The 25,624-nt window shown below is 43.5% G+C and overlaps 4 protein-coding genes and 1 long non-coding RNA gene across 5 annotated transcripts; 3 read left to right on the top strand and 2 right to left on the bottom strand.

Moving 5' to 3' along the window:
* Positions 1 to 4,234: 4,234 nt before the first annotated feature.
* LOC115627462 lies at positions 4,235 to 5,088 on the top strand. The gene is made up of 3 exons (XR_003995668.1): positions 4,235 to 4,553; positions 4,605 to 4,794; positions 4,853 to 5,088. It is a non-coding gene; the product is annotated as an uncharacterized LOC115627462 (long non-coding RNA).
* A 320-nt stretch (positions 5,089 to 5,408) lies between these two features.
* On the bottom strand, positions 5,409 to 8,047 carry LOC115627559 (pyruvate dehydrogenase [acetyl-transferring]-phosphatase 1, mitochondrial). The gene is made up of 5 exons (XM_030523279.1): positions 7,680 to 8,047; positions 7,458 to 7,599; positions 7,036 to 7,395; positions 5,854 to 6,421; positions 5,409 to 5,787 (listed from the first exon to the last, which is right to left on the bottom strand). The coding sequence occupies exons 1-5, from the start codon at positions 7,791 to 7,793 to the stop codon at positions 5,544 to 5,546; spliced, it is 1,428 nt and encodes a 475-aa protein (XP_030379139.1). The 5' UTR covers positions 7,794 to 8,047; the 3' UTR covers positions 5,409 to 5,543.
* Positions 8,048 to 8,234: 187 nt separating this feature from the next.
* LOC115627551 (ras-related protein Rab-39B) lies at positions 8,235 to 10,265 on the top strand. The gene is made up of 2 exons (XM_030523268.1): positions 8,235 to 8,662; positions 9,043 to 10,265. The coding sequence occupies exons 1-2, from the start codon at positions 8,555 to 8,557 to the stop codon at positions 9,589 to 9,591; spliced, it is 657 nt and encodes a 218-aa protein (XP_030379128.1). The 5' UTR covers positions 8,235 to 8,554; the 3' UTR covers positions 9,592 to 10,265.
* A 204-nt stretch (positions 10,266 to 10,469) lies between these two features.
* LOC115627464 (mitochondrial import receptor subunit TOM40 homolog 1) lies at positions 10,470 to 13,296 on the top strand. The gene is made up of 4 exons (XM_030523136.1): positions 10,470 to 10,929; positions 11,315 to 11,577; positions 11,654 to 12,071; positions 12,137 to 13,296. Exons 1-4 carry the CDS (start codon positions 10,728 to 10,730, stop codon positions 12,274 to 12,276), a joined length of 1,023 nt encoding a protein of 340 aa, XP_030378996.1. The 5' UTR covers positions 10,470 to 10,727; the 3' UTR covers positions 12,277 to 13,296.
* Positions 13,297 to 17,055: 3,759 nt separating this feature from the next.
* LOC115627546 lies at positions 17,056 to 23,831 on the bottom strand. The gene is made up of 7 exons (XM_030523261.1): positions 23,702 to 23,831; positions 23,052 to 23,638; positions 22,558 to 22,690; positions 21,628 to 22,495; positions 21,090 to 21,566; positions 20,588 to 20,853; positions 17,056 to 20,358 (listed from the first exon to the last, which is right to left on the bottom strand). Exons 1-7 carry the CDS (start codon positions 23,753 to 23,755, stop codon positions 17,167 to 17,169), a joined length of 5,577 nt encoding a protein of 1,858 aa, XP_030379121.1. The 5' UTR covers positions 23,756 to 23,831; the 3' UTR covers positions 17,056 to 17,166.
* Positions 23,832 to 25,624: the final 1,793 nt, after the last annotated feature.

Here is a 25,624-nt window from a genome sequence, read left to right on the forward strand (position 1 = left end):
GGAAAGGCGCACAGTTCACCCCGAAAGTGACTGTTTGGAGCTCGAAATCCCGCAAGTCACCTGCCGGATCGCGGAACAGGATTCTCTGGAACCGGGTATGTGCGGGGTCGACCAGAATCTGCCGATACATCTTAGTGATGTCGGCACTGAAAACGTGCTGGAAAAAACGCCACTTCAACACCTGTAAAGTCAGGTCGGCCTGTAGGACGGGCCCCGTGTGAAGTACGTCGTTTAAGCTGTTCCCGTTGGACGACGGGCAGGATGCGTTGAAGACCACGCGGACCTTGGTCGTGGTGCTGTCCGGCTTCAGCACCGCGTGATGGGGCAGGTAAAAATTGGCGTTGTCCGTTGGAGGAGGGACAGGGCGCATGTGCCCTAAGTCGAGATACTCGTTGATGACTGCGTCATACTGCTCCTTCAACGAAACGTTCCTAAGCAGCCGAGCCTCGTTCTTGAGGAACTGGGCCATCGCGATGGATCTAGAATGGCCCAGTTGAATGTCCTGGGGGTCCTTGAAAGGCAGCGAGACCGTGTATCTGCCATCCGGCCGCCGGCTGGTGGTCTGGACGAAAAGCTGTTCGCACACTGCGCCCGCTTCCTTCTCGCAACTCACCGGGATGTCCTCCACCTCCCAGAACTTGGTGAGCAGCTGATCCAAGGATGGCTGTGTGCTTGCTGAAATGCGCGTGGTGAAGGAACGGATGGCCGTCTTCCTTGCCGCCGCTACTGGTCCGGTCAGAATCCATCCGAAAATGGTCTCCTGTGCCAGCAGCGAGCCGCAGACGTTTGGCCGGGTGCCGCCAAGCAGCACGGCAGGTAGTATGTCAGCGCCGATGAGCAAATCGATGGTGGCGCTTCGGAAAAAACACGGGTCTGCCAACGGCAGGTCAGGAAGATCTCTCAAGGTTTCGCTGGATATGGGAAACGATGGCAGGGCGCCTGCCAGTTGCGGCAGCACGTATGCCGCCGTCTCGACTTCGCGCCTCGGTTGTGAGGAAGATGCCAGCTTGACACTGCACACCTTGGTCGCGAGCCCAGATGTGGTCGCGTTCAGCCCCGATACCTGGGCCTGCACCTTCTGGAACGGCAGCCGAAGAGATCTGCGTAGGCGTTCTGAAACGAAAGTTCCCTCGGAGCCAGAGTCGATGAGCGCACGCGCGGCGTAGACGCTACCCAAATGGAGCACGTTCACTATAGCCGTGCCGAGGAGGACGCCCTGAACGCTGCTGCTGAAATAGCTCTGAACATTCGACGAAGTGGACTGTAATGGATTGCAATGTGGAGGGGGAACTGATGCTGAGGGCGCCGATGGAAGGGAGGGGCCACGGTGTAGGAGAGTGTGGTGGCGCCCCTTGCACGTAGCGCAGTTGTACTGGCTTGTGCAAGCGTTTAGTTGGTGCCCTCGGGCGAAACAATTCATGCAAAGCTTCTGATTCTTGATCACCTTGCATCGGTCCTTGACCGACATCTGCAGAAAACGCGGACACAGGCGCACGGGGTGGTTCTCCTTCGAGCAAAGATTACAGGTCTGCGGACTGTTGCGGACCTTCGTCTCGAAAGAGTTGACTCTCCTCGCAGCCGGCTCCTTTTGAGCTGGCTTTGGAACGCGGGTGCGGAGGCCCAGGGTCGCATCATTTATCGCTTCCAATGTGCGATAGCGATCCGAGAGGAACTGATTCATGTCGCTCCAGGGCGGAATTTCGGACTTGTCCTTTACCGACTGCTCCCATAAGGAAAGGGTAGCTGGAGGAAGCTTGGTGGCGCAGAAAAACACCAAAAGGCAATCCCAGTCCTGGGTGCCAATCTTGGCATTCTGGACAGCCGTTAAGCACCCTTGGATTGTGCTCTGGAGCTCCTTGATGGCGATGCCACACTCCGAAAGAATAGGCTGGAGGTTGGCGAGGACCTTGAGCTGACTGTTGACCAACAATCGCTTGTTTTCGAAACGCTCAGTTAGGTTTTTCCAAGCTGAGGCGAAACCGTCGTTGGTCAGTGGGGAATTACGCACGATGTCCTTCGCTTCGCCGCGAGTTTTGGAGAGGAGGTGGTAAAGTTTTTCCACCTCTGTCAACCGCTGGTTGCGAATGTACAACGCGGTGAAAAGGTCCCTGAACGTGGGCCACTTCAGGTAGTCGCCAGTGAAAACCTCGGTGTCCACTGGCGGAAGGATACAGCCCCTGACTGGGGGCTCGGGACTTGGAGCGGGAGCGCTGCTCCGCGCGGACGCGTCTTGTATCCGCGTGGTGAGCTGAGTGGCGCACCGCTCATAGACGCGGTAGCAGTGATCATACTTCATCTGTAAGGCCTGCTTGTCGGAATCGCTGGACTCTGATTGGCTCAGAGCCCGGAAACAGCGCCGACGCTCTTGCTGAACCTGTTCCCACAGGGCTTTGACTTGGTCCAGTTGGATCTGCTGCGTGACAAGTGTCACGGCTGGGTCGGACGAAGAAACTAGTGCCTCAAAATGGCACAGGTCATCGCTGACCGAAATGAATTCGTCCAACACCATTTCGATCGTTTTGGAAGCGATCCGAACAGCTGCTCGAGTAGACGGAACGGGTTTCGCAATTCTGGGCACCCTCACAGAGAGCTGTGGCGAACAGCTGGTCTTCCTTGGAGAAGGAGACGAAAAAGCGTTCACGGACAAATGTGATTTGGGGCTGCCCTTCTTGGCGGTGGAAGGCGAAGGTTTTTTCAACAACAAGCGTGAACCCGGACTGCTCCTCTTGGAGGTAGAGGGCGAAACCTTCTTCAACGACGACGGTGGTTTCGGAATAACCCCTTTTGACGTCGACGGCGAAACTGTTTTTACAAGGGACGGTGTCGGAACCGAACTGGATTGCGCGTCAGAAGAAGGAACGGCCAAACGCTGAGAAGTGGATGGGGCGACCGAGGTAGACGGATGGACTAAATGCTTCTTCGTGTCCTCCTCGCCTTCACTGGGCATACTAGGCTCTCACACGAGCCTGCTAGAGTGGGCCCACTTGAGGCAGGTCGGGTATGAGTCCGCCGGAAAACGGCGTTGCTGACCGCTTATGGCGCGCAAAATTCTGCGACAAGTTTTATTAACTGGCTTATGCTAGCTGGAGGTGCTGAAAACTTGTCGGACACAAGGTCACAAGAATATGTGTAGCCACCGAAATAAAAGAGAAAATGGATTTCGTTTTTTTCTCTATGTTCGTTTTATTAAAATTAATTAAACACCGCGGCAGCAATAAATATATGTGCAATTAAGTTGCTGGACAGCTGCAGGCGGTGATATGCGACGAAGAATCCAAAAAAAACCAACAAAAAAAAACCCAAAAATAAATATAAATTAAAGCTGGATAAAATAACTGCCAGCTAGAGGTGCTGGAAAGGTTCGGGAAAAAGTCCACAAGGATATGTGTATTCACCGAAAAAATTTGGATTTATTTTTATTTGATTTTATTAAAGTTGCTGAAAAATCGCAGCAAAAACTACACGCAATTACGTTGATGGAGAAAGACCAGCTGGAGGCGCTGGTATGCGACAAGGAATCCCAAAGAAACATAAAAAAAACAATAATAAATTTTATTTAATTTATTAAGTTACTTTTTGGGATAAAGTAACTGTATTTAATTTTATTAAGTGATTTCCGATAGCGGACCGCCAGTAGCAATTGGTCACAGTGATTATCGAAATTAATAATTCAGCTGTGACTCGTTACCGTGACCAAGTTTCTGGTCACACTCCAACTTCGATGATTGTAGCTTCCGATAACTGATTTTACACAAGTGTCATCACTTGTTTACCTTTAATGGGTAAGTAAAAATTTTAAGTGCAAAAACGCAATATGTTTTAATTTTCGCACAAGCGCCGACGCTGGATATCGCGCGGGCTATAAGGAATACCAACTGGAGTGTTGGCACGTAGCGGGGAGTCGTGGACCGACCGGTGAGTGTATAGGATTGTGTTAGTAATTAAATATATGAGTGTAAATATGTTTGTGTGTAAATATTATGGTTCGTATATTTAGTGCATGCAGATGTGTTTATAGCGGACTCAAATGTATATAGGTATATATATATATATATATATATATATATATATATCAGCGTATGCGGACGTACGTTTGTTTCCGCTGCCGATATATGAAAACGTGTATAGATTTATACGCAGCGGCTGTATATATGTGTATGTGCATATGTTAAAATATGTCTCTTGTTTAATGTGCATGTATGTATATAAAGTGCATGTATATAAGCATATGTGGAAATATGTCTATTGTGTGACGGACCATGCAAAAACTATGTGGTGTGAATTGTGCATTAGGAACGTGCAGGTAAAACAGGTGTGTTTCCCACTGGACACTTGTTGCATATGGGAAAGAATATGCGCAAGTATGCCAAGATGCAAACGCAAACGGACGGAGTTCGGGTTGAACCTGCTAATTGTTGCACTTCACTTTTCGTTTAAGCGGACCAGCGCGGTACCGGCGTTAGACGAGATGAGGCCCTTGGATAAGGGACGGACAGCGGGATGCTGTTCCGTTGTGGGGGTCGGCGGACAGACCGACAGTGAACAAATATGGCGTAAGTATCGCGCCACAAGTAAATAGTTTACTTAGCTGCTTCTCCTCGCAGGTATCCAACGCCAGGAACAAGCTGGGGCGAACGGTCGTAGGCTGCACAGGACTTGGAAGGAACAGGAGGTGCACCTGAAGATCCGGCTCGAAGGACAATGTTGGCGTGGGGCGTTGGGGGTGAAAGTCCAAAAACCGCAAGGGAAGTAAAATGGCGTCTGCTTTCCTTTTCACTGTGACGTGACTCGCACGTATATATATATTCTTCACTTGTATGACAATTTGAAACTAAACTTAACCTAATTGCAGTGGCGCTTAGCTGCCCATATGAAAGAGGGAGAGGCCGCCGACGCTAGCAGCGCTCTGCCAGCAGATGTTGCTGGCAAGCGTTGCCATGTCAACACTGGCAGAGTGCTGCCACATCAACAAATAGGAAGAACGCGCCAATGAAATAAAACTTGGGGTTACCAAAAAAGGAAATTAATCAATCAGAAGAATGTAGCGGTCCTGAAAATTAACACCGATACAGCAAAGAAACAAAATATAACTATTTTAACAAATATAAATATATTTTTGAGTATATAGTAAGTAGATTCTGGGCTGGCAACACACCGAAACGAACGAAGTTTTCATATCAATTTAAAATGAATGCGACGCCTTCAAATCAATGGACCAGAAAGAGGAATTTTGGCTGATAGAGGTGCTGAATCCCTCTGAAGTAATATCAATAAACATCCAGATAGATGTCAATAGTACACTACACATACGTTTGTATATAAAGCCAAAATCTTTTTGAGCTCTTCTGGATAGAGCATAATTTTATTCGTTCATACAGACGAGCTCTGGGGCGCGCTCTTGGCATTTGTAAAATATAATATTCTTGCATTTTAATTGTAAAAATAAACAAAACTTAATGACGATACAGTTAGGTAGTAAGCGCTCTGGCAAATAAATACACATAGTCTTCGAATTCCGCCGGACAAATCGGAAGTGCTGCGCTTTACGCGCCTGTAACCTTTGACGATATGCCCTTCTCATCCTTCTTCAGCTTGGCTATGTGATCCGAATTGAAGTAGATAACCGTAATGGTTATATCGTCGCGGTACAGACGCACCACATCCTTCGGCAGCGACAGATAATAGGAGATCTTCGAGTGTTCGATGCCATAGTCCGTGCCACCCAGTGCGTGACGTATTAAATGCGTGGCCGCATTTGAATCGATCGGCTTACGATTAAGGCCAGCCCTAGAAGGACAGAAAGAAAAGGTTAATAGAAACTAGTTTCATTTGCTCAAACAGTTCGTGACTTACTTGCGCTCTGCAAGCTTATCCGATATTTCCTGCAAGGTGACATCACCATTTTCCAGACGCATCGGCTCTTGGATCTTTTTCGAGTTAACGTGCTGACCCACCAGACTGACGACCTCGGATGGCGATAAAAAATCCCACAGGCCATCGCTGGCAATGACTAGAAACTTATCGTTGACATCCAGCTCATGATGTTGCACATCTGGCCGGGCCGTCAGGTACGGAGGCGTAAAATAATGTGGCGGCATCATGTGTTCGCCAAACATGGGCACTACTTGTTGTTGCAGTGTCTCTACGGACCACTTATAGCGATAATCGCCGAAGGCACGCAACGGCGCCAGCTGACTGAGCAGGCGACCATTTCGAATAATCGTATCACGCTCCTCCTTGGGGTGTTCGTCCAATATGCGCTGCACCTCCTGCATGTTGTCCGCGTTGTGCTCAGTATTGAGTTTCTTTGGTTGCCACTGATTTGTCACGGGATCCAAAATACCCAGAACAGCACCGCAATCGCCGGTGCTTGCCACATGCAACTGCAGCCCCTCCAAGTGGACCAAACAAGCAACAGCTCCTGAGAAATAGGACGAATCAAGTCAATAAAGTGTTCGTACTTGACGCAATCTAGACGGACAAACGAACCTGAGATCATACATAGATGGGAATTGTGTGAAATTTAAAACGCTTGCACCTAATTTCAGATTAACTGAATAACAAATCACTCAAATATCGCTTTCAAAGTAACTGCCTCACTACTTCTGCCCATTTTTTCCACGAAAGTTGTATGCAAAGGAAATAATAGAAGCTGCTGGGTCTGAACTGTATGGAGCTGTTGTGGTTTAATATTTCAAGTGAAGATTTTTTCATTTTTGTATGGCTCAATTGACTTTAAACAATGTTATTATGCGGTCCACTATCTAATTTTTTTAACCCTACAGTATTCCAAAACTTTGTTTTAAAAAGATTTCGCACTTTCTAGTAATACCAAAATTGTTATTAGAACTCAAGTTGGTAGTGAAGAATATTTAAAAATACGTTAATTACACATGTTTTACAAATTGAAAATAACTTTCATATTTTTTGAGCTACTTTTTTGTAAAATATTGTTATTCTGGAAGGAAGTTTCCTTTAAAATTTTGGGAAGATCTTCCAACTATTAGCCTGATTCGGAAATATCATTGGGCTTACCGGACAAAGCTACACCCATGGTGCGCACATCGTGAGTTGCGAGCGCCTCCTGTGCCAACGACTCGTCCAGATGGACAAACGCGTGCTGAAGCTCACTGGTTACATCCCGCTGCGGCTCTTTGATCAGCTCTGTTATGTACTTGTTAAAGCTGTGCTCATAGATGGGCTTGATCTCGTTCACAAAGTCGGCATTGTCGTTATGGCACTTCAGAAATGACTGGCTGGTGCAGCCCTTCTGCATTTTGTCCTTCAGAACCTGGCGCGGTAGCGTTGCGGCGGATATATAGCGGAGGAGACGCTTGGAAACCACCTGACCGCAGGCTGCTCCACCATGACCATCGAAAATGCCGCATATGAAGCCTTAATTTATGATGGGGAACATAAGCTAATATCAATATTTATGTTTTAATGGTCAAACCCACCATTTCTGAAGAGCAGACTAGCCTCTGTGCGTGAATCTTCACAGGGTGTATTCGAGCCTAATTGATTTGTTTCATAGCTGTGGATAACGCCGTCCAGTGGAAAATTAAAAATGAACTCGTTCTCTCTTAGAACCAAATTAACCTGCACAGGACATAAAGCAAACAGAATGCATTTAAAAAAAAAAAAAAGAACTAGCCCTGCCGGCATCGCGGATCACTTACATCGTATGGACTCAGTTGCGGCAAATGTGGTAGCAGTCGCAGCGCATTGAGGCTAATATCACGCACATTGTTGCGCACGTAGCCAATAGCGTCGTTCAGCATAAACTTAAACATCTATGTATCTTTCTATCTATATGTCCTACTGCAGTGTGCACCGTGCTATAATTAACGGTATTGAACCTTGTGTCCAAAACCTCTGTGAATATTGTTGGCTGGCACCTGGAACAGCTGTGAGCAATTGTCAACTTACAGTCCCGTCGCGCACGGCCTTTCGCCGATAATTAATGCACTTGAACTTTTTGTGCCCGTTATATATGTGTACATTTGTTTTTTTGAAGCTGAATTAGTTATAAAAATTCCAAGTGGGAATAATAAACGTCAATGTGACAGCACCAGCTGTGCACAGGAGCGTTGCCACCAACGGGTGTACCGATGGTTTAATGCTATAGTGATGGTAATCGCTGCGCGGTACTCGATTAGTTGAGCTTCGGCATCCCTGGTATTAATCATACAACCACACACACACAGCCACAATACGAGTCATTAGAAAAAAACAAAACAAAGCAGCTGAAATTAGTCAAATTTAATATACTTGACTAACGACGCATTTTGCTCTTGTCCAACAGCTGAATATATAAATAGTGCTCCAAATTGATTAAAGCGTTGTAACGCGAACTTCCGCGATCCGGACGAGAGCGTGTGCGGGCGTGCGCGTCGAAGTTAGAGGACGACCGAGAGGCTGAGGCTTGGGCGTCGTGAGCCAATTTGCGTATTAACGATAGTAACAAAAACAACTGTTACTGCAACTAACGCATCTAAAGTGTCGAACAGGGCCAGTGGAGTCCTGATTAGGGAGCCGCCAAACAGTAGACATTATGGTCGAGCCCATTTTTGAATATCAATTCCGATTGATACTGATTGGCGACAGCACTGTGGGCAAGAGCTCACTGCTCAAATTCTTTACAGATGGAAAATTTGCTGAGGTGAGTGGCTAATTCTGAATGAATGTGTCAAGTGCAGACAGACGCACAGGCGTAGTAATATTCATTACATAATGAAGAGCAGCCAGATTAAGTCGTTGCACAAATAAACACAAAAGGGGAGCTGCTGATGCTGCCGTTGCTGGCTGCGCAGCTGGCGTAAATAGGCCCACGGACAAATATGTATTTGGGAATATTGGTGTGTGTGTGTGTGACTGATAAAGCGAGCCCGCAAAACAACCTTTGGCAGACAGTGTTACCTATTGGGCGCGCATTTTGAAAATGCGAGGAAGAACACAAATACCCTCATATGCAATTGCATTTGTTCTCAACACATTGCATGGATTTTAAAAATGATGGTGTTTCAACTTCTTGTTTTGCAGCTTTCCGATCCCACAGTCGGCGTGGATTTTTTCGCACGGCTCATCGAAATGAAAGACGGCACACAGATCAAATTACAGCTCTGGGACACAGCCGGACAGGAGCGTTTCCGTTCAATTACCAAATCCTATTATCGCAATTCAGTTGGCGTACTGCTTGTTTACGATATATCGAATCACGCAAGCTTTGAGCACATACCGCTTTGGATGATGGAGGCGCAACGTCACATCGAGCCTCATCGGCCGGTGTTTGCCCTCGTTGGCTGTAAATTGGATCTGGTCAATGCTGGCGGACACCGTGAGGTGTCCACGGAGGAGGCGCAAACATTTGCCAAACAACACGGGTTGCATTTCGTCGAGACTTCCGCGCGCACTGGTGCTAATGTGGAGGAGGCCTTCCGCATGGTAACACAGGAGGTGTATGCACGCATAAGATCTGGCGAGTATAAGGCCGAAGATGGCTGGGATGGCATTAAGTCGGGCTTTGCGCGACCTAATAGTTCGGACTTTAATTTGGTTGTTGCCGAACCGGAAAAGTCGTCCTGTTGTTGATTTGAGCGCTCGTTTGTTTGCTTCAATCCGTACTCCTAGCGAGCCTTCGTTGTATTATCATAAACCACTTCTGTTTATTTGTAGCTATCTTTGGTATCGTTTAATTCGTTTTAATTGCAATGTAAAGGGCCATATATACAACAATCTGTCGGGGGAAAATACCTATTCATAAAATCTAGCACGTTTTGGTAGTTATGGTTAAGGGCCAAGTTTGTTGTCTATACGGCCTTGTAACGATTAAATTGTAATGTTTTTTGTTGACTCTTTTTTAATAGTAATTAAAATTTAAGTTAGAGCAAGAATGATTTATTTTCGGTTCATAACCCAATAATACCATAATGTGCATGCAATTCTATGTACATTCACACATTTGTCTGTCTATATTTAGTATGGCTTTATAAGTTTTACACCGATATTATTACTTTATTTTTATTTTCTTCTCATAAACCAGGCCATATTGGTTCAGTACATACACATACATATGTACATTGTCCCCTCGTTTAAATTTTCATTACACAAAAACGTGACTTTGAAACAAAGCTATTTCAGCTTTATACGTAGCAGAGTTTTATGCTTGAAATATACAAGATATACATACTTCTATATATACAACATATGAAAAAAGAATAACTACTTATACATACTTTGAAAATATAAAAGTTTTTATTAATTAATATGAAAAGTGTTCTCATTTGCCTGAAATATTGTTGAACTTAATTTTATATTTGTATATACATACATATGTATTTGAATCACCGTTTTCGCATTAAGGGCCCGCGCCGCGGGTGCTAGCGATCTGGCAGCTCTGTAATTTCCGAGTAACAGTAACCGAGTACCCGTCTCTTCACTTGTCAAACTGTCTGTCTTTTTTTTTAGTGTGTGTGCCTCATTACACCTTAGGAAATTCTTTCCCATATATTTTACTGGGATTTTGACAAAAACGTGTGTTAAAATTTACATAAAATTGGGAAAATTATAGTTGTAGCATAGCAGAGCAGAGTAAATGGTGTAAATTCGAAATTGGCCAACGTTTGATACACACACACACACACTATTCACACACCCTCCACTCCGCGAGCGCGTGTAACTTCAAATTAAGAGCGCAACACAAAACACATTTTCATTAACAAAATACAATGGGTAACGTGCTAGCGGCTTCGTCCGGCGTTGACCCATCACGCAACACTGTGGCAGCCAGCCTGGGTTTGCCGGAGCCCGCGATCTTGCAACCAATAGACTCTGCGTCCACAGCGGCAACCGCCGAAGGCACCTCTGTGGCAAAGGATGGGACTTTGGAGAATCCCGGCACGGTCGAGGAGTTGCATAAAAAATGCAAAGGTAAGCAATGTCATTCATAAAATTAATAGCAAACTGCTACTAAAATAAATGGGGAGAAAAAGAAAAAACAGACGATTTTGCGGTGTGAAACGGCAGACGAGTGATGACATAACCTACAAGCATGTGAGGGGGCATAGCTGGTCGGTGCCGCCGCTGTTGCGTCTGTGTGCGTGTGAGTATGCGTGAATGTGCGCTGCGTGCCGTTGGCATTTGGATGTGTGTGTGTGTATGTTTGTGTGCCTTCTTTTTGATTATGTATTATCAGTTGGTTTTTGTGATATAGCAACAATGTTCCATTAACATTTGCAATCTCTCTCGCACTCGTTCTATTACATTTCTCATGTCTAATCGCCGGCCTCCTCTGCCTTCCTTGCTATCCCTGCAGACATACAGGCAATGACCTTTGAGGGAGCCAAAATTATGCTGAACAAGGGTCTCAGCAATCACTTCCAGGTCTCTCACACCATCAACATGAGCACCACAGTGCCGAGCGGGTATCGTTTTGGCGCTACCTATGTGGGCACCAAGCAATACAGTCCAACTGAGGCATTTCCTGTGCTCCTGGGCGACATTGATCCTTCGGGTAACCTGAATGCGAATGTGATACATCAGTTCTCGTCGCGTTTGCGTTGCAAATTCGCCTCGCAGGTAAGTCAAAAGCATAATTCATTAGTTTCGATGCTTCAAATCACTAATCCTTAATCTTCGCTTTGCTCTTATATAGATTCAGGAATCGAAGATGGTAGCAACACAGATTACCACGGATTATCGCGGTAACGACTTCACCGCCTCCATCACATTGGGCAACCCCAGCATATTCACCAATTCAGGCGTCATTGTTGGTCAATATCTGCAGTCCGTTACACAGCGTGTCGCTCTGGGCGCTGAGCTGGCTTATCAATACGGTCCCAATGTACCTGGCCGACAAATTGCCATAGTTTCGGCCGTAGGTCGCTATTCAAATGGTGACTCGGTTTGGTCGGGGTCGCTCGGCCCTAGTGGCTTGCATTTGTGCTATTATCAAAAGGCCAGCGATCAGCTACAGATTGGCGTCGAGGTGGAAACTAGTCTACGTATGCAAGAATCGGTGGCAACCATTGCCTATCAGATTGACTTGCCCAAGGCGGATTTGGTGTTCAGAGGTGGGTTAACTGCCCTTTGTTTATGACACGTTAATTCTACATCTTTCCTTTTATCTTATTAATAGGCTCCGTTGATTCTAATTGGCACATTTCTGGCGTGCTAGAAAAGCGCCTACAGCCATTGCCATTCTCATTTGCGCTGAGTGGTCGCATGAATCATGTGAAGAATAATTTTAGACTTGGCTGTGGACTGATGATTGGCTAAAAGGCCCGCATGTAACCAACCACCCAACCAACCAAACATACATCCAAACACACACATCAACACACATACAACTTTCACATATGAGCATCATTCATCAATTGGCAATGCGGCAAAATGACAGGAACAACAACAGAAAATTGTTCGTGTTTTTATATTGACCAATTTTTGTTTAATTGACTGCAAAAGTGGTTTTTTATTGTAAATGTTCATAACGTAACCAAAAGCCAAGCACACAACTCCAGGAGCAAGTCAAACAACAATCAACATAAACAAAAACAACAAGCGTCGACAACAACAACTTAACAACAAATGGAGGAATCAGACAAACAATGTTTTGTTCCGGGGGGTACAAACAATTCAACAACAATAACACAAGAATCTGTGCACATTTAGGGTTGCTGCGACAACAACAACAAAACACACCAACTGCAGCTCCAATTTTGTTTATTGTTTACAAACTTAACGTATTAATATATTGAAAATGAAAAACGAATAATTGTTTTGCTCATGTCGCTTGACTTGCTGTCTTAAATATTAAAACACTTTTACTTTTTATGTGCCACGCCCTGCCTTATTTTCCAGTCTGCCTTCTGCAGACGGTCAACATTGCCTCAACAAAATATCATTGTACATTGTAAGTCGCTAACTACAAGCGTGTATAGCAAAACATGAAAACTCACTTGTGCGCATTTAAAGCAACAGGAAGTCGACAAAAAATTAAATAAAAAACAAATACACCAACACCCCAGTGCGACAACAACAATAGTAATTAATATTAATAACAAAAACATCAGCAACCAGAACAAGAAAAATGAGTATAGGAAATCGGTGGAACACTGCTTTATGTTTATAATTCTTAAATTATAAATTAGTTCTAGTTACAACAAATTGTTTAAACAATTTTAATTTGTGCTACATTGTCATGTAGCGGTCAACGGTGAGACAAAATAATGTCAGTGGGGATACCAAACTGTAACTAAAGTTATACTTAAATAATACAAAGGAAGGAAATTTTAAATATTTACGGAAATTATTGTTATTTTTTTGCTCCAACAGAAACATACAATTAAAACAAAAAACCAACCAAGATGATAAAAAAATACTAGTTCTTAGTATACAAACAATTTATTGCATTTTTATTAATTTAAACATTTCAGAGCCACGCATATTGCCTTCGATGGAAACATTTTTAAATGTTAGGTTTCTTGAGCCAAAGGCAAAAATTGATGGTATTGATGATTCGGAGGACAATAATTTCTCATTATAGTTCGATATAAAATTTATTATTTCCCTATTTGGCCACAGTTTAGTGTAGAAAAAAGAGATTCAAAGAAGTGGACAGTTGCTTATCCTGAATATAAAGTCAGAAACATCAATTGAAATGTTTTCAAAGATAAAATATATTGTGCTTTGTTAAATACAATTTTAGGATTTCCAGTTTCATTGCTGCTCTCTATTTTTGACATACATATCTATGTATGTACATATTGATGGAGAGCTACAAATTAGAAAACATTGTAAAACTAGGGATTTATCTTCAATTTTGAAAGTTCTTTTCAATGATAGTTTAAATATGTACATAGTTAAAATATTTTAGTTGCCAGTATTCAAATTAGTTGTAGTTTGGAAAATTACAGTTAAAGCGAACAAATCTACCTATGTACATGTACATATGTATATAGATATATGTAAGCAAAAGCAACTTTAAGATGGAAATTAATTTTTGAGAAAAATAAAATAAAACGAATTTAGTTAATGCTAACATTTTATGGTTAAATCAAATGTATTTTCCTCTAATAAGGAGGGAGGGTCTAGAAATTTTTGTGGGTGCATATTGAGTGTGATAATTAAAAAGTTTAAAATCGGAATTGTACAGAAACAAGGAGAAATTTTATTAAAACGTGCCTTTGCTTTAAATAGTGGTAGTGAAGTTAATTAATCATTTCTAATTTTCAGCAAATGCGAAAACTAAGCAAATATGTACATACATATGTACATATTTGAAAAACAGCAATGCCAGATGATTTGGTTTTTGCTTTTTAGATCGACTTCTCAGCCCTCCCACCCCGTACTTGGTGTCCACCTCATTTGCATGGCGCTTGCTGCATATGACAATAAGTGGCCAAATAAAATGAAAAGCAAAAACGCCGACGTCATTTTCCTTTGCTGCGTTTTTATCAAAACAATGTTTGTGCTCGATGCAAAGCCAACAATAACACAAGTGCACAAAGCAACAACAAAAACAACCATAACAGCATAAACAACAACATGTAGCCAAACTTTGTTCAATCAGCCAGAAAACCGTTTTGCAAGTGCAGGCGGCCCCCTCTCCCATTCATATTGGTCGTTGTCGCAGTCCTCTTTATGTTTCTCTTTTTCTCTGCTCTCCTTACTACTCGTGCCTAGGACACCGTTCAGCGCACAGTGTGTCTGTCCTCCAGTGAATATTTTTTAAAACACAGCTAATCTTGCCTTGCCTACACGATTTAAATAATACTTACTATAATAAAACTTACTTACTTTCACAATATCAATAAGTATAAATGACTTTTTTTAAACGTTAAAATTAATTTAATTTTTTGGTTTTATTATTTTACCTTAAGAAAGATGGACATCGAAATTATTTTAGATTTTAAAGCTTTAAAGTCAAATTGTTCGTTTAGTCAATTTATATAACAGTTTTAATCTGGACAAATATTATAAGCCCCAATGAATAGTTTTTAACTTAAAAAGCTGCAGAGCTGTTCGGCAAATGATTTGCAAGAATATCATTATAATACACAACAAAATGTTTTTCTAAAACTTAGATTAAGTAATGTAGAATTTTGGATATTAGATATCTGTATCTGTTATTTGGCGCACTGTGCAGTACGTCTTCCTACCTCCTCTTCCGCTCTGCTTGTCCAAATATGGTTTAGATAAGAAAACGTGTGCACATCCGTTGCATTTGAGCATTGTTGTTGTTATTTGTGCTCGCTTTACTTTTTGCATGCCCGCCCTGCGACTCCTTTGTCAGTCAATAGCATTTATTTCTGTACTTTTCCCCTCTATTTTTTTCCACAATGCCATTTGAAGTTTAGATAAGCAACTCATATTTGGAGCGCCCTCCCACATCCACTTCCACATGCGCTTGAATTGCTGCGAAACTTGCGCGCTGCTTTCAAATTCAATTGTGCTTAATGCAACGTCGAGTGGGAGTGAAAAGATATGGTCACACATGCAAATAATTTGCACACTGGCTACCGTTGTTTTATAAGCAGGCCCTTTGAATAGACTATGTACATACTTAGTACATACATATTTATGTATATTTTATCATAGAAATCTTATTGGTTTTAATTGATGGAACATTACACTCATGACATATCTGTGAAATCCTATAAATTTGTGTGAAAACTACTTGCCTGTCTGACCACATCTTAAGAGAAAGAGTAAAGTGCTTACAACAGGACAAACACTTGAAGGCTAAGGCTACTCTGACCACCAAGACAAAGAGACTGTAAAAAAGTCATTAACATATAAAGTAGCCGCAGCAATCTCAGTGAAGTAGCTCGCGGGTAGGGCGGGACGGTGACCAGCTACTAGCTGCTGTTGTAATGCTGCTAATTACAAAATGGTGCACTAAGCCAACGAGCAGTGGTCCGTTTAAGCTCATAAGGATCGCCAACAGTCGACACCACGCAATACAAGTGGCTGATAAGCACACAACTGTCTGTGCAACTTACACAAGTGGCTATGGAATAGGGTCCATAGCCTTAAGTTGTTTAGTAATAAGAATCAGTCGGGGTGTGGGAATTGTGTTAATTACACTTGGCAGTGAGATTTTTCATTTTCAACGACCATCCTTTGGGAATTTGAAAAGTGGCTAACACCAGTTTTTCTTCATAATATTTAGTGCCGATAAAGGACAGTTTCTAAAATGAATTTATGATTTCAAGCAGTTCTTTATTGGAAAATAGTATGTTTCACTGTAGATATAGTATATACACTCATTAAAATATCATATACGAACGGTGTCCCCAGTTGGGTAAGTTCGAAAATTCTAGTTTTAAGTACGAGTTTTGTAAGTCTTGAAACATTCAATCATATAGTAATTGAATTAGAAATTGTTCTTTGAACTTAAAGTTATTTTGCAAGCTTTTTTAATATTAATGTTAATATTTTCCAATATGAATAAGACAGTTCCTCAATATTGTATATTATAAATGATGAACAACGTAAGTAGATATACCTAACATAAGTATGTATATCTTTAAAAAATCCGGAACGGCTTACACATTTTAAAACACATTTAATAATATAATATCAGAATGTTACTATTGCTTTCTGTAATTAAAAAACTTTACGACAAATGTTTGCCCCTAAGATTTGGCCGTTTACTAAATAAAACTCTACAACTCAACTCAACTGTAGAGTAAGTTGTCGATATTAGGAACAAATTCCTGAAACCTTAAACAAAACAATTTATAATTACGAAATAATTAGGACGACTTCAAATCTATTAATTTTCACGATAGAATAAGATATCGCCCTTACGTTCCTTATTTTCTTCGGAGGCTTCAAGATATTGTGGTTCCAAGCACCAGAAGAAGAACACGAAGACTTAAACAATTGTAGATCTTTCATCGATGGTTCCATCGATCTGATCAAGAGTTCCACTGTATATACACTTATTACATTACATTACTTTGTAGAATTCCCGGATTGTTTCGTTTAGGTCAGGGGAATGAATAAATCTAAAAAGAAAACCTTTTCCAAATGATACTCCTTGGACAGAAATTTGCATTATAATTTTTTTTTTAACTTTTTACAACCTAAACAGTAAGCATAACAATAACAAAAATTAATTAGTAACAATAAACAAATAACAAATAAATGGATGTGGCACATTTATGTAAGCTGGGCCCGCACAAGACGACATTCGCGCTCCCCGCAGAGTAACAACAGTGGGCGCTCGGTTGGTTCAAGGACGTGTTGGGGCAGGGGCCACACCCACTGCGCCTGATCCATGTAGCCATAGCTGCGCTGCAGCCAACCCTCGACGTGGGCGTAGCTAAACAGATAGAAATGCTCAGAGCCCGGTGTCATTAACACCAGTAGATGGTTGGAGTCGCCGATACGCAGCGCTCGCAAAGCTTCAATGGGCGCATCCAAGCGGAGCTCTTGCAGTACCGCAAATCTTTGGGCTGTGGCATTGTGGGCGTAGATGGTAATGCGGCGGCATCCATGACAACTAAGCAGTATTTGTGGTTCCTGACGTTCGTCGGTCACAAGCTCGGCCAAATCGTAGTCGCCCTCGATACGCTGCGTCAGCTCAAAGTGCTGCGTGCTTAGATTTAGGCGATATATGGCCAGTTCTGACTGCTGGCCATGCAGGCCACTGGTCAACAGGAGCGTCGCGTTGCCGAAACTAAAGAGTCGCATCAGTCGACCCACAGCCACGTTCAGAGACTGCCAGTCGGTTATGCTGCAGTTCTTACCCTCATCGACGCGCAGCACGCGCACCTCGTCATGATCGAGCCTATGACTGTCCACGGCATTAAGCAGCACCAGACTATATGTATCCGATACGCGCTCCTCGTGCAGCTCCAGAGCCTTCACCTGTTTCCTCATGCCCAGCGAGCGGGATTGTCCACGGCAGGCGATGTTAATCCTGCTGCGCAGGCGAAGTGCCTGTGGTGCACAATAGTTGTGGACCTTCACGTATATGCCGCCGGGGTGTTTGCTTGACTCCGTTCGTAGCAGATTGGTGGTGTGATTGGATAGGAAGACCTTCTGCAATCGCTTGGAGATTTGAGCGCGTAATAGGCGTTGCTCGCAAGCCACCTCTTGATGAGGTAGCTGCCTATGAACAACACTGTCCCATGTCTCGTTTTTTGGAGGTAGATCCCAAGATACAGCCAGCGTCTGCAACTCGTAGTCTAGATATAATAATCGAGCTTGGCCCCTCGTTCGATTAGTCTCTTCAATTTTCTGGAGCTGCGCGCTTATATGCTCCGTGGTAATAGCTGCTCGTGCCTCACCGGCCGGTGCATTTGGCACCCAGACTAAGCCACCCTGGAATGTGGCCTGATCCAACACCAGGCTATCGATGTTGTAGTTGCGGTCGGTGAAGATGCTCTCCCGATAGGCCTCGCTCAAGTCCTTGCCATTGAGATGCATTACATGCGCCGGGCCGCCTAAGATCACGCCCTGATCTACGAACTTGGTGCCGGTGATCGCTTGCACATGAGTGCCATGTTTGTAGACGACATTGTCCAGCGCCACGTCGTTTATGGTGCGCAACAGTGGCTGCTTGGATATCACAAGCTGTTCAAAGGTAAGTGTGCCGAATACCTCGAGGGCCGCCTTTCCCTGCAGCGGCACACGGTTCTGCAACAAATAGTCCAGACTCATGCCATTGATTTCGCCGAGGGCCAAATCCCGCTCAACATTCAGCTGTGTGAGATGCACTGGTGGCATTGGAGCCTGACCTAATTGGTAAACGCCCTCCAAGCTGTGTTCATTAACCAATCCCCGAACCTGAAGATGACCTACGAAGGGCGCGGTGGCAAAATGTATTTTGGCATCAATGGGTGCACCACTGGATAGTCGGTACAGCGAAGCATTGAGTCGACCCACGTCGATGCCATTGAGCAGCTGGAAATGTGTGTCGTTGGCTGCATTTAGAGCTGCGCCTGTTTCAACAGATTTCGTGAATCTCAACGATCCCAGCACGGTTTGAATTCCGCTCGCATTCCTTAGTAACGCATCCGAGGCTAAATGCTCAAAGTCAATATCAATAGGAAGTGGCTCTTTGCTCCACACGCTGCTAAGGACTGGCTGGTTAAGTATCACATTTCCACTAATTTCCTGTTCTCCCGTGCGTCTTACGGCGTGTTTACGCAGATATTCCAAATGCTTCTGTTGAGAATTTAGAGGCGAGGAAGTATTCCATAGAGCATCACCCAGCACGATGAGATTACGCCACTGCAGTCGTTGTAATGCCTCTAAACGCGTCGCTAAGGTGGCCAGCTGGGGATCCACGACCAGTGGACTGTTGAATGCGCCCCGCACTGTTAAATGTGGAATGTAAACATCGCCGCCAAGTTGCACCTCTGGCTGCCGGACATCAATAAGGGTGTTAGCTGCCATTCCATTGATACTGGGCGTGTCAAGGTTGGATGCCTGGACGCTGCCGAAGCTATAGGCGCCGGTGATTTGCTGCGGCGTCGTGCGCAGCAGCGTGTTCTCCATGAGGGTGCTTATGTCCCATTCATTGATAGTAGGTGCATGCATAGAGTCAGTTACGGTGACATCGGCCAGAAAGGTCTTGCGGCCTGCAATACGCATATTCATGTTGCCATGCACCAAACGCGCCCGGTATGAGGACCAATCTACATCGTTAATGCTTTGCACTTGTAAATCGCTCAGGAAACGCACATTTCCCTCGACAAGCAGATCCTTGTGCAGCACTATATTCTTGTCGTCGTCATCGCCGGTGCTCAGTTTGGTAAACATATCGTCGAAAGGGATTCCATTAAGGCGCTGAAACACCAAATTTTGGAGAGCCGGCGTATCTGGCATCTCCAAGCGCTCCAAATGCTTATCGTGGCCACGCAAGTGATCCAGAGGCGTCCGATTAAGGCGTTCGGTATTTAGAGCATGGCCAACGTGTAGCGAATCATGGACCACAACACGTGAAAAACTTTTGAGGTCGCTAAAATTAAGACGCGAGCTGCCCAGCTGCGATTTGAGGATAAAGTCATCCACGAGCTGACCATTGATACTTTGCGTCCTCAACGAGTCCGTCGTTAGTGTCGCCTCGAACCGTTTTACGCCCGTCACATTTGCCACCTCACCACGACGAACCGCACCCTTGGCGAGCTCGGCAAGCTTAGAGCTGTAGTCCCGACAAATAATATCCCCATCCACCGTAGCATTCATGAATATGAGGTAGAGCGGCTTACTGAATTTCTCGACAGGCACATGTCCACCACCACTAGTTAAATGCCAATCAGTGCGATGTCCATTGATGTGGGCGGTGTTAAGAGCCGGTGCTGTGACCTTGGCGTTACCGAATGCAATCGTTTTTGTGAAATTCTAAAGAAAGCAAATATAGCCTATTAGCTAAGATCGTTATACAAGTATGTTTAAAACTTCCGTCTAAATTCTAAATTGAAAATATTAAATGGGCAAATAAATCTATATGCTGAGCTTAGATTACATTGAAGCTTTAATATTAATGCATCATTATATTATATTATATTTTTGAATATTCCCGCCCCAGAAGATGGAAGCTTTGAGCCAAAAATATAAAAACGTCACTCACCTGAGGCGTGTTCAGTAGCATATAATCCGTTTGAAGGTCTTCCTTTGCCAGGGACTGGTTCGCAATCAAGACTTGAGTTGCCTTTGTATCTCGCTGCAGATTATTGATTGTTAGAGATCCATTTATTATCACCTTGCCAGTATAATATTGCTGTAGAGGTGGGGCCAGGAACGGGTTCCACTGCCTCTCAGTGTGCCGCTCACTTGAACTGTCGTTGGCAATTAAAATATCGCCAGAGACGCTAATATCGTAAATTCTCACGGGTGCTAAAATGAATAAAAATGATTACAATTGAATTCAGAAATAATAATTCTGAATTCGGAAATACTTATTGACTGATAAGTTCTATTTAAATAGAAAGTACTTATCTAAAACCTAATTACTGTATGTACAACCGTATAATTTTTAACAATTTTATATTGGAATGTCTTAATTAAAGAACATATTTTAGAAACCTACGATCGTAAATTTATAGACTGACTAAATTATTTTATCCACTTACTTTCAATCACCGTATCATTGCGTCCACGAAACACAATATCCTCGGAAAAGTTCAAACCGTTCACCTGTGCCGCCTCGAGCTCGGAAACAAAAAAGGCTGACATGAATATATTCGATGTGATCTCTTGCGGTTGCTGCAGATTGAAGAGTTGCTGCACGACCTGTCCGTTTAACAAAGGGGTCTCCAAATGCTCCACCGTGGTGCCTGCCTGCATTATCAGACGACCTTGAATAGCAGTGTCACGCGATCGTAGAAACAATGAGTCATAAAATTCGGCCCAGGACACATTGTTGATTCGTTGCACGCTCAAATGCTGCACCACTGTGCGCTGCGTATCCACCTCTGGCGGCCAATGGATCCGTTCATAGTTGTGCGGTGTCAGCAGCTGAGGAGTTTGCAGCTTTTTGGTCACCACTTTATCTTTGACAGTCAGAATGGGTGAGGCAGTGCCGTCCGTGGGCGCTTCCAAGTGGTAACCTGCCCGGAAGAAGGCCTCCAAATAAAGTCAAAAGAAGATTCTCGTAATAGGCCTACTCACCTGACAGCAGACTTCCATTGTAGATCAGGTTCTTCACATGCAGGCGACGTACTTTCAGGCGATCGGTCGCACCCATCGGCGAGGAGTTGCCTACGCCAAAAGAGCGAACCAGACGCTTGTTGGTGCCGTAGCGCCGACGCAGCTGGTGTGCACGTTCCAAGAGCTGGGTGGGGGTGCGCAGATGCTGGCCCTGGAGATTCACCAGCTCAATGCGTCCGCCCTGCACGGTTACCGGCTTCTGAGAGCTGAGCGTGCGCCCCTTCAACGTTGGAATTAGACGACGCAGCGAATCGATGGTCGCCTTACGTCGAAGCAACACACTGCGCAGCTCATTGATGGTCTTTTCGAATTCATGGCGATGTTGCTGCACAACAGTAAGATCATCATTGCCCTCCAAAGCAGGGGCAGCCAAAGTGACATCACTGCTCAGCTCCACTAAGCGCAGCAGCGTATTGAAAGGTCGTTTGTAGCCTAGCACCACGAAAGTCTCGTTTAGCTCGTTGCGATGTGTGTACATAAGGCTCGGCTCGTTGTCCTTGGTTGAAAAGCCATTGTAGCAGTCCAGCCGAGCGTTGGTGAACAGAAGAACTTCTCCACTCGACCGTGCCGCTGCCAGAACTTGACCCTCTCCATCAGCAGCCAGCTGACTGAACCGCAAGTTCTGCATGGCGTGCTTCCTATAAACCACAAAGTGCCCATCAACCATCTGAAAGTAAATGCATTTCCCACTCGAGGAGGTTGCACACGCAATCAGATAATTGCGTCCACGAAAGCTGACGGTCAGCACATGCCGCGCCTGTACTGTAAGAGCTTGGCGTCGCTGAAGCTGTAGCGAGGAGCTGTCCAATTCGTAGATCGTCAACACCAACTGTCGGCGACAGAGATACAATAAAGTGGGAGCAAGTTTTGCGTTGAACCTTTACTCTTTACCTTGGAATGAGATCGTAGTGCGCGACCACTGATGACATACTTGGGTTGGGTGCCCACCACATGCAGGGTCTGTATGGCCGGAACTGTAAATTGCTCCAAGGGATTGAAGAATGAGTCCAACCACTCAAAAGTTCTGCAAAGATGCAAACGCATTATTGAATTGATTCAAGCAGGGGATTGAATTTGTTAAAGTACTTATTAATTTAAACTTAATAGGGGTGTTTGTATAATATCTATATAGTGGTTCACTTTATCGGCATGAATATAAACGATTATCTCATACAGCAACCTGGCAGTAAAGGCAATACTACAAATTTAAATATAATATTAGATGTACAAATAAAAAGCCGCCATTAATCAACGGTTTCTCATACAAACATTTTCACTTCTCGATCAAATTCACTTACCTTTCACCTTTGATTTAAATAAAAATATGGACTGCATTTTACCGGCGCTATTTATTTTGACCTGCTAGATACTGCTCTTCTACTTACGTATACTTTCCATGCAGCTTTGTGAAATTCACAGCCAACAAGAGCAGCACCCTCTCCTCCGTCGCTTTGATCAGATGCATCTGCTTGAACGTGCCAGGCAGAGAGAACTCTTGTATGAGCTCGAATCGAAGTGGGGTTCCTATGGAGGCTGCAGCATCTATGGCCCGTTGTGCAACTTGCGCCTTGGATATTTGATAAACTTGGACGCTCTCATCGAGTGCCACTACAACCAAAATATATTGTCTCCAGGAAATAACCTCAGCGCCGAGAGGCTCCAGTTTTTGAGCCTGAATGCGACCCGCCAATGTGCCTAAAAAGACTAGTCGCTTCTCGTTTTTACTAACGAACAGTTGGAGCAACTCATGGCCATGCAGCACAAAGATTTGCTCCTGTTCCGGCTCACGCATTATTTGAACTTGGTGCTCGTGTTGTATTTCCATGTCCATGAACGGCAACTGAATCTCCACACTGGGACCGACCCCATCGTCACATTTTCTGGGAGTCAGAGACGTGTCGTCTGGATGAACTTGCGTCAACGCCAGTCCTCTTGCATTTAAAGGCTGACCCGAGGCGTTCTGTCCACAGCACTGGCAAGTGGGATTAGATCTGAGTTTGTTGGCGCTCAAGCTTGTTGCTTCATATCTACTTACTTCTTTAAAATGATGAACAAATATGACCACAATATACAATTTTATAAAAAACATTTCACAAATTTACGCACTTTCCATTTTATACGAACACATGTGCTCTTTATGTTTCGCCAATTCTATTTATTTATTCACTCATACATATCTTTGTATGTGTTTGTGCATGTTTAAAAGTAACTGTACATAAAGCTCTTCTAGTGAAGGCAACAGCGCTTGCCAGGGCTGGCTATCGAGCATACTATAAGCACATACATATGTGTGTTTTCTTTATTCCGCACTTGAATGGCTGATTCCGAATGTAATATTTAAGAAATTAAAAAATCGCACTACGATTTAAAGAAACACATTTTATGTAAAATACAGTTTGCTTGAAATCCTTGAAATAAGAAATTTCCCAATTTATTTTAAATTATCAGAAATTTCAAAACTTAAATTACGATTTGCCATCACTTAAGTAATTGATATGAGAATCGCAGAGGAAGGCGGCTACAATATTTGTTTATTTTATTTAATTTATCAGAAATTTCACAATTTATTTGTATTTAATTTAATTTATCAGAAATTTCACAACTTAAAATTCGATTTGCCGTCACTTAGGTACTTGGTATGAGAATCGCAGAGAAGGGCGGCCACAATATTTTTATTTAAAGAACATACTTGTATATGTATGTTAGTTAACAACATTTTAATTATTTTTATCTAGTATTTACATTACTGTTTTATTGCCTGCATTAACATATAGCGCTCTTTCTTCATCATCGTCACAATTGGCAGACAAAATGACGTCTTAACAAATAATAATAGAATCAATTATTTAATTTAATTGCCGTACTATGCCGGATGTTTTGTTGTTGCTCCCTGGAATCTATCACAGTTTTCTAACATGGCCACATCTGCTAGTTAAGAGAGTGGAATCCAGCTGTATACGAAAGAGCAAGAAAGCGGAGTACGATAAAGAGAGCGTGTGTGCATAAGGATCTGTATGTTACCGATTTCTCTTGTTTTAACATGTTTTTGTTTTGCTTTTCTCCTCAAGTAATCATCAAATTAGCTATTTATTATAATTTAATTTCTCTCCTTTAACTTATATACAGTTTGTTAGGTTTAATTTATAATGGGCCAGCACAAGTTTTAAGTAATTCAATATCTGAATTTGTTTTATATGTATTTTTCAAGAGTCTTTTGACGTACTTATGCTGCAAGATCGATCCAGTAAATTGTTTTAAGGCTCCAAATGTCCCATTAAAGAGGGATATAAATACAGCATCATATGCAATAACTTAGACTAGAAATTGTTCCTGATTGTGTAAACGATGCGTTTGTAAGCGATAAATAAATAGCTGGCCTAGTCAACGGTATCAGCTGTTGCTGCGCAAACATATTCTTGATTCAAAGCAACATTGAGCGACTACATACCAAGGCGTTTGGCAGGGTCTTTTAAAATAATTAATTAAAAGTTCATGTTTGTTGTGGCAACTGCCACATTATGTACATACATACATCAAAATCAATAAGCATAGCTCGTGCCTAGGTTGCTGCTGTATACATAAAGCGATGTTGTCAGCAGCAGTAGCAGCAGGAACACATTAACACTGAACAGCAGCAGAAGCAACAGCAGCAGAAGCAGCAGCAGCAACAGCAACATTAGCAGCAATAACAACATCAATAACAGCACAGCACGGCACGGCTTGACTGGGACCATCAAGTGAAGTCAGTTGCAGCTGTCGATTGACGGTAAGATTATAATCGGCGCTACAGTAAAGGCAACGACAACAGCAACAACAAATTACAAACAACATTGACAAATGCCAAAATGTCAAGCACGTGGAAGTGTCTTGAAAGTGGGAGAGAGACTCCTCCCTCCCCCCCCACACATTCTCCCACCAATACACCACATATGCACAGAAATGTGCAGACGTTGACAGT

The sequence above is a fragment of the Scaptodrosophila lebanonensis genome, unplaced genomic scaffold (genome assembly GCF_003285725.1).
Source record: "Scaptodrosophila lebanonensis strain 11010-0011.00,11010-0021.00 unplaced genomic scaffold, SlebRS2 tig00000096-arrow-pilon, whole genome shotgun sequence".
NCBI classification, from domain to species: domain Eukaryota; kingdom Metazoa; phylum Arthropoda; class Insecta; order Diptera; family Drosophilidae; genus Scaptodrosophila; species Scaptodrosophila lebanonensis.

What these genes read in the sequence shown, in the direction of transcription:
- LOC115627546 (XM_030523261.1), bottom strand. Translation starts at nt 23,755, where the DNA reads ATGTTTTTTATAAAATTGTATATTGTGGTCATATTTGTTCATCATTTT. An exon ending in CACTACGATCTCATTCCAAG is followed by an intron (nt 22,496 to 22,557) that starts GTAAAGAGTAAA and finishes TGTCGCCGACAG; the next exon opens with TTGGTGTTGACGATCTACGA. An exon ending in CAATGGAAGTCTGCTGTCAG is followed by an intron (nt 21,567 to 21,627) that starts GTGAGTAGGCCT and finishes TCTTCCGGGCAG; the next exon opens with GTTACCACTTGGAAGCGCCC.
- LOC115627551 (XM_030523268.1), top strand. Translation starts at nt 8,555, where the DNA reads ATGGTCGAGCCCATTTTTGAATATCAATTCCGATTGATACTGATTGGC. An exon ending in CAGATGGAAAATTTGCTGAG is followed by an intron (nt 8,663 to 9,042) that starts GTGAGTGGCTAA and finishes CTTGTTTTGCAG; the next exon opens with CTTTCCGATCCCACAGTCGG.
- LOC115627464 (XM_030523136.1), top strand. Translation starts at nt 10,728, where the DNA reads ATGGGTAACGTGCTAGCGGCTTCGTCCGGCGTTGACCCATCACGCAAC. An exon ending in GTTGCATAAAAAATGCAAAG is followed by an intron (nt 10,930 to 11,314) that starts GTAAGCAATGTC and finishes CTATCCCTGCAG; the next exon opens with ACATACAGGCAATGACCTTT. An exon ending in GTTGCAAATTCGCCTCGCAG is followed by an intron (nt 11,578 to 11,653) that starts GTAAGTCAAAAG and finishes GCTCTTATATAG; the next exon opens with ATTCAGGAATCGAAGATGGT.
- LOC115627559 (XM_030523279.1), bottom strand. Translation starts at nt 7,793, where the DNA reads ATGTTTAAGTTTATGCTGAACGACGCTATTGGCTACGTGCGCAACAAT. An exon ending in CGCAACTGAGTCCATACGAT is followed by an intron (nt 7,600 to 7,679) that starts GTAAGTGATCCG and finishes TGTCCTGTGCAG; the next exon opens with GTTAATTTGGTTCTAAGAGA. An exon ending in GATAAGCTTGCAGAGCGCAA is followed by an intron (nt 5,788 to 5,853) that starts GTAAGTCACGAA and finishes CTGTCCTTCTAG; the next exon opens with GGCTGGCCTTAATCGTAAGC.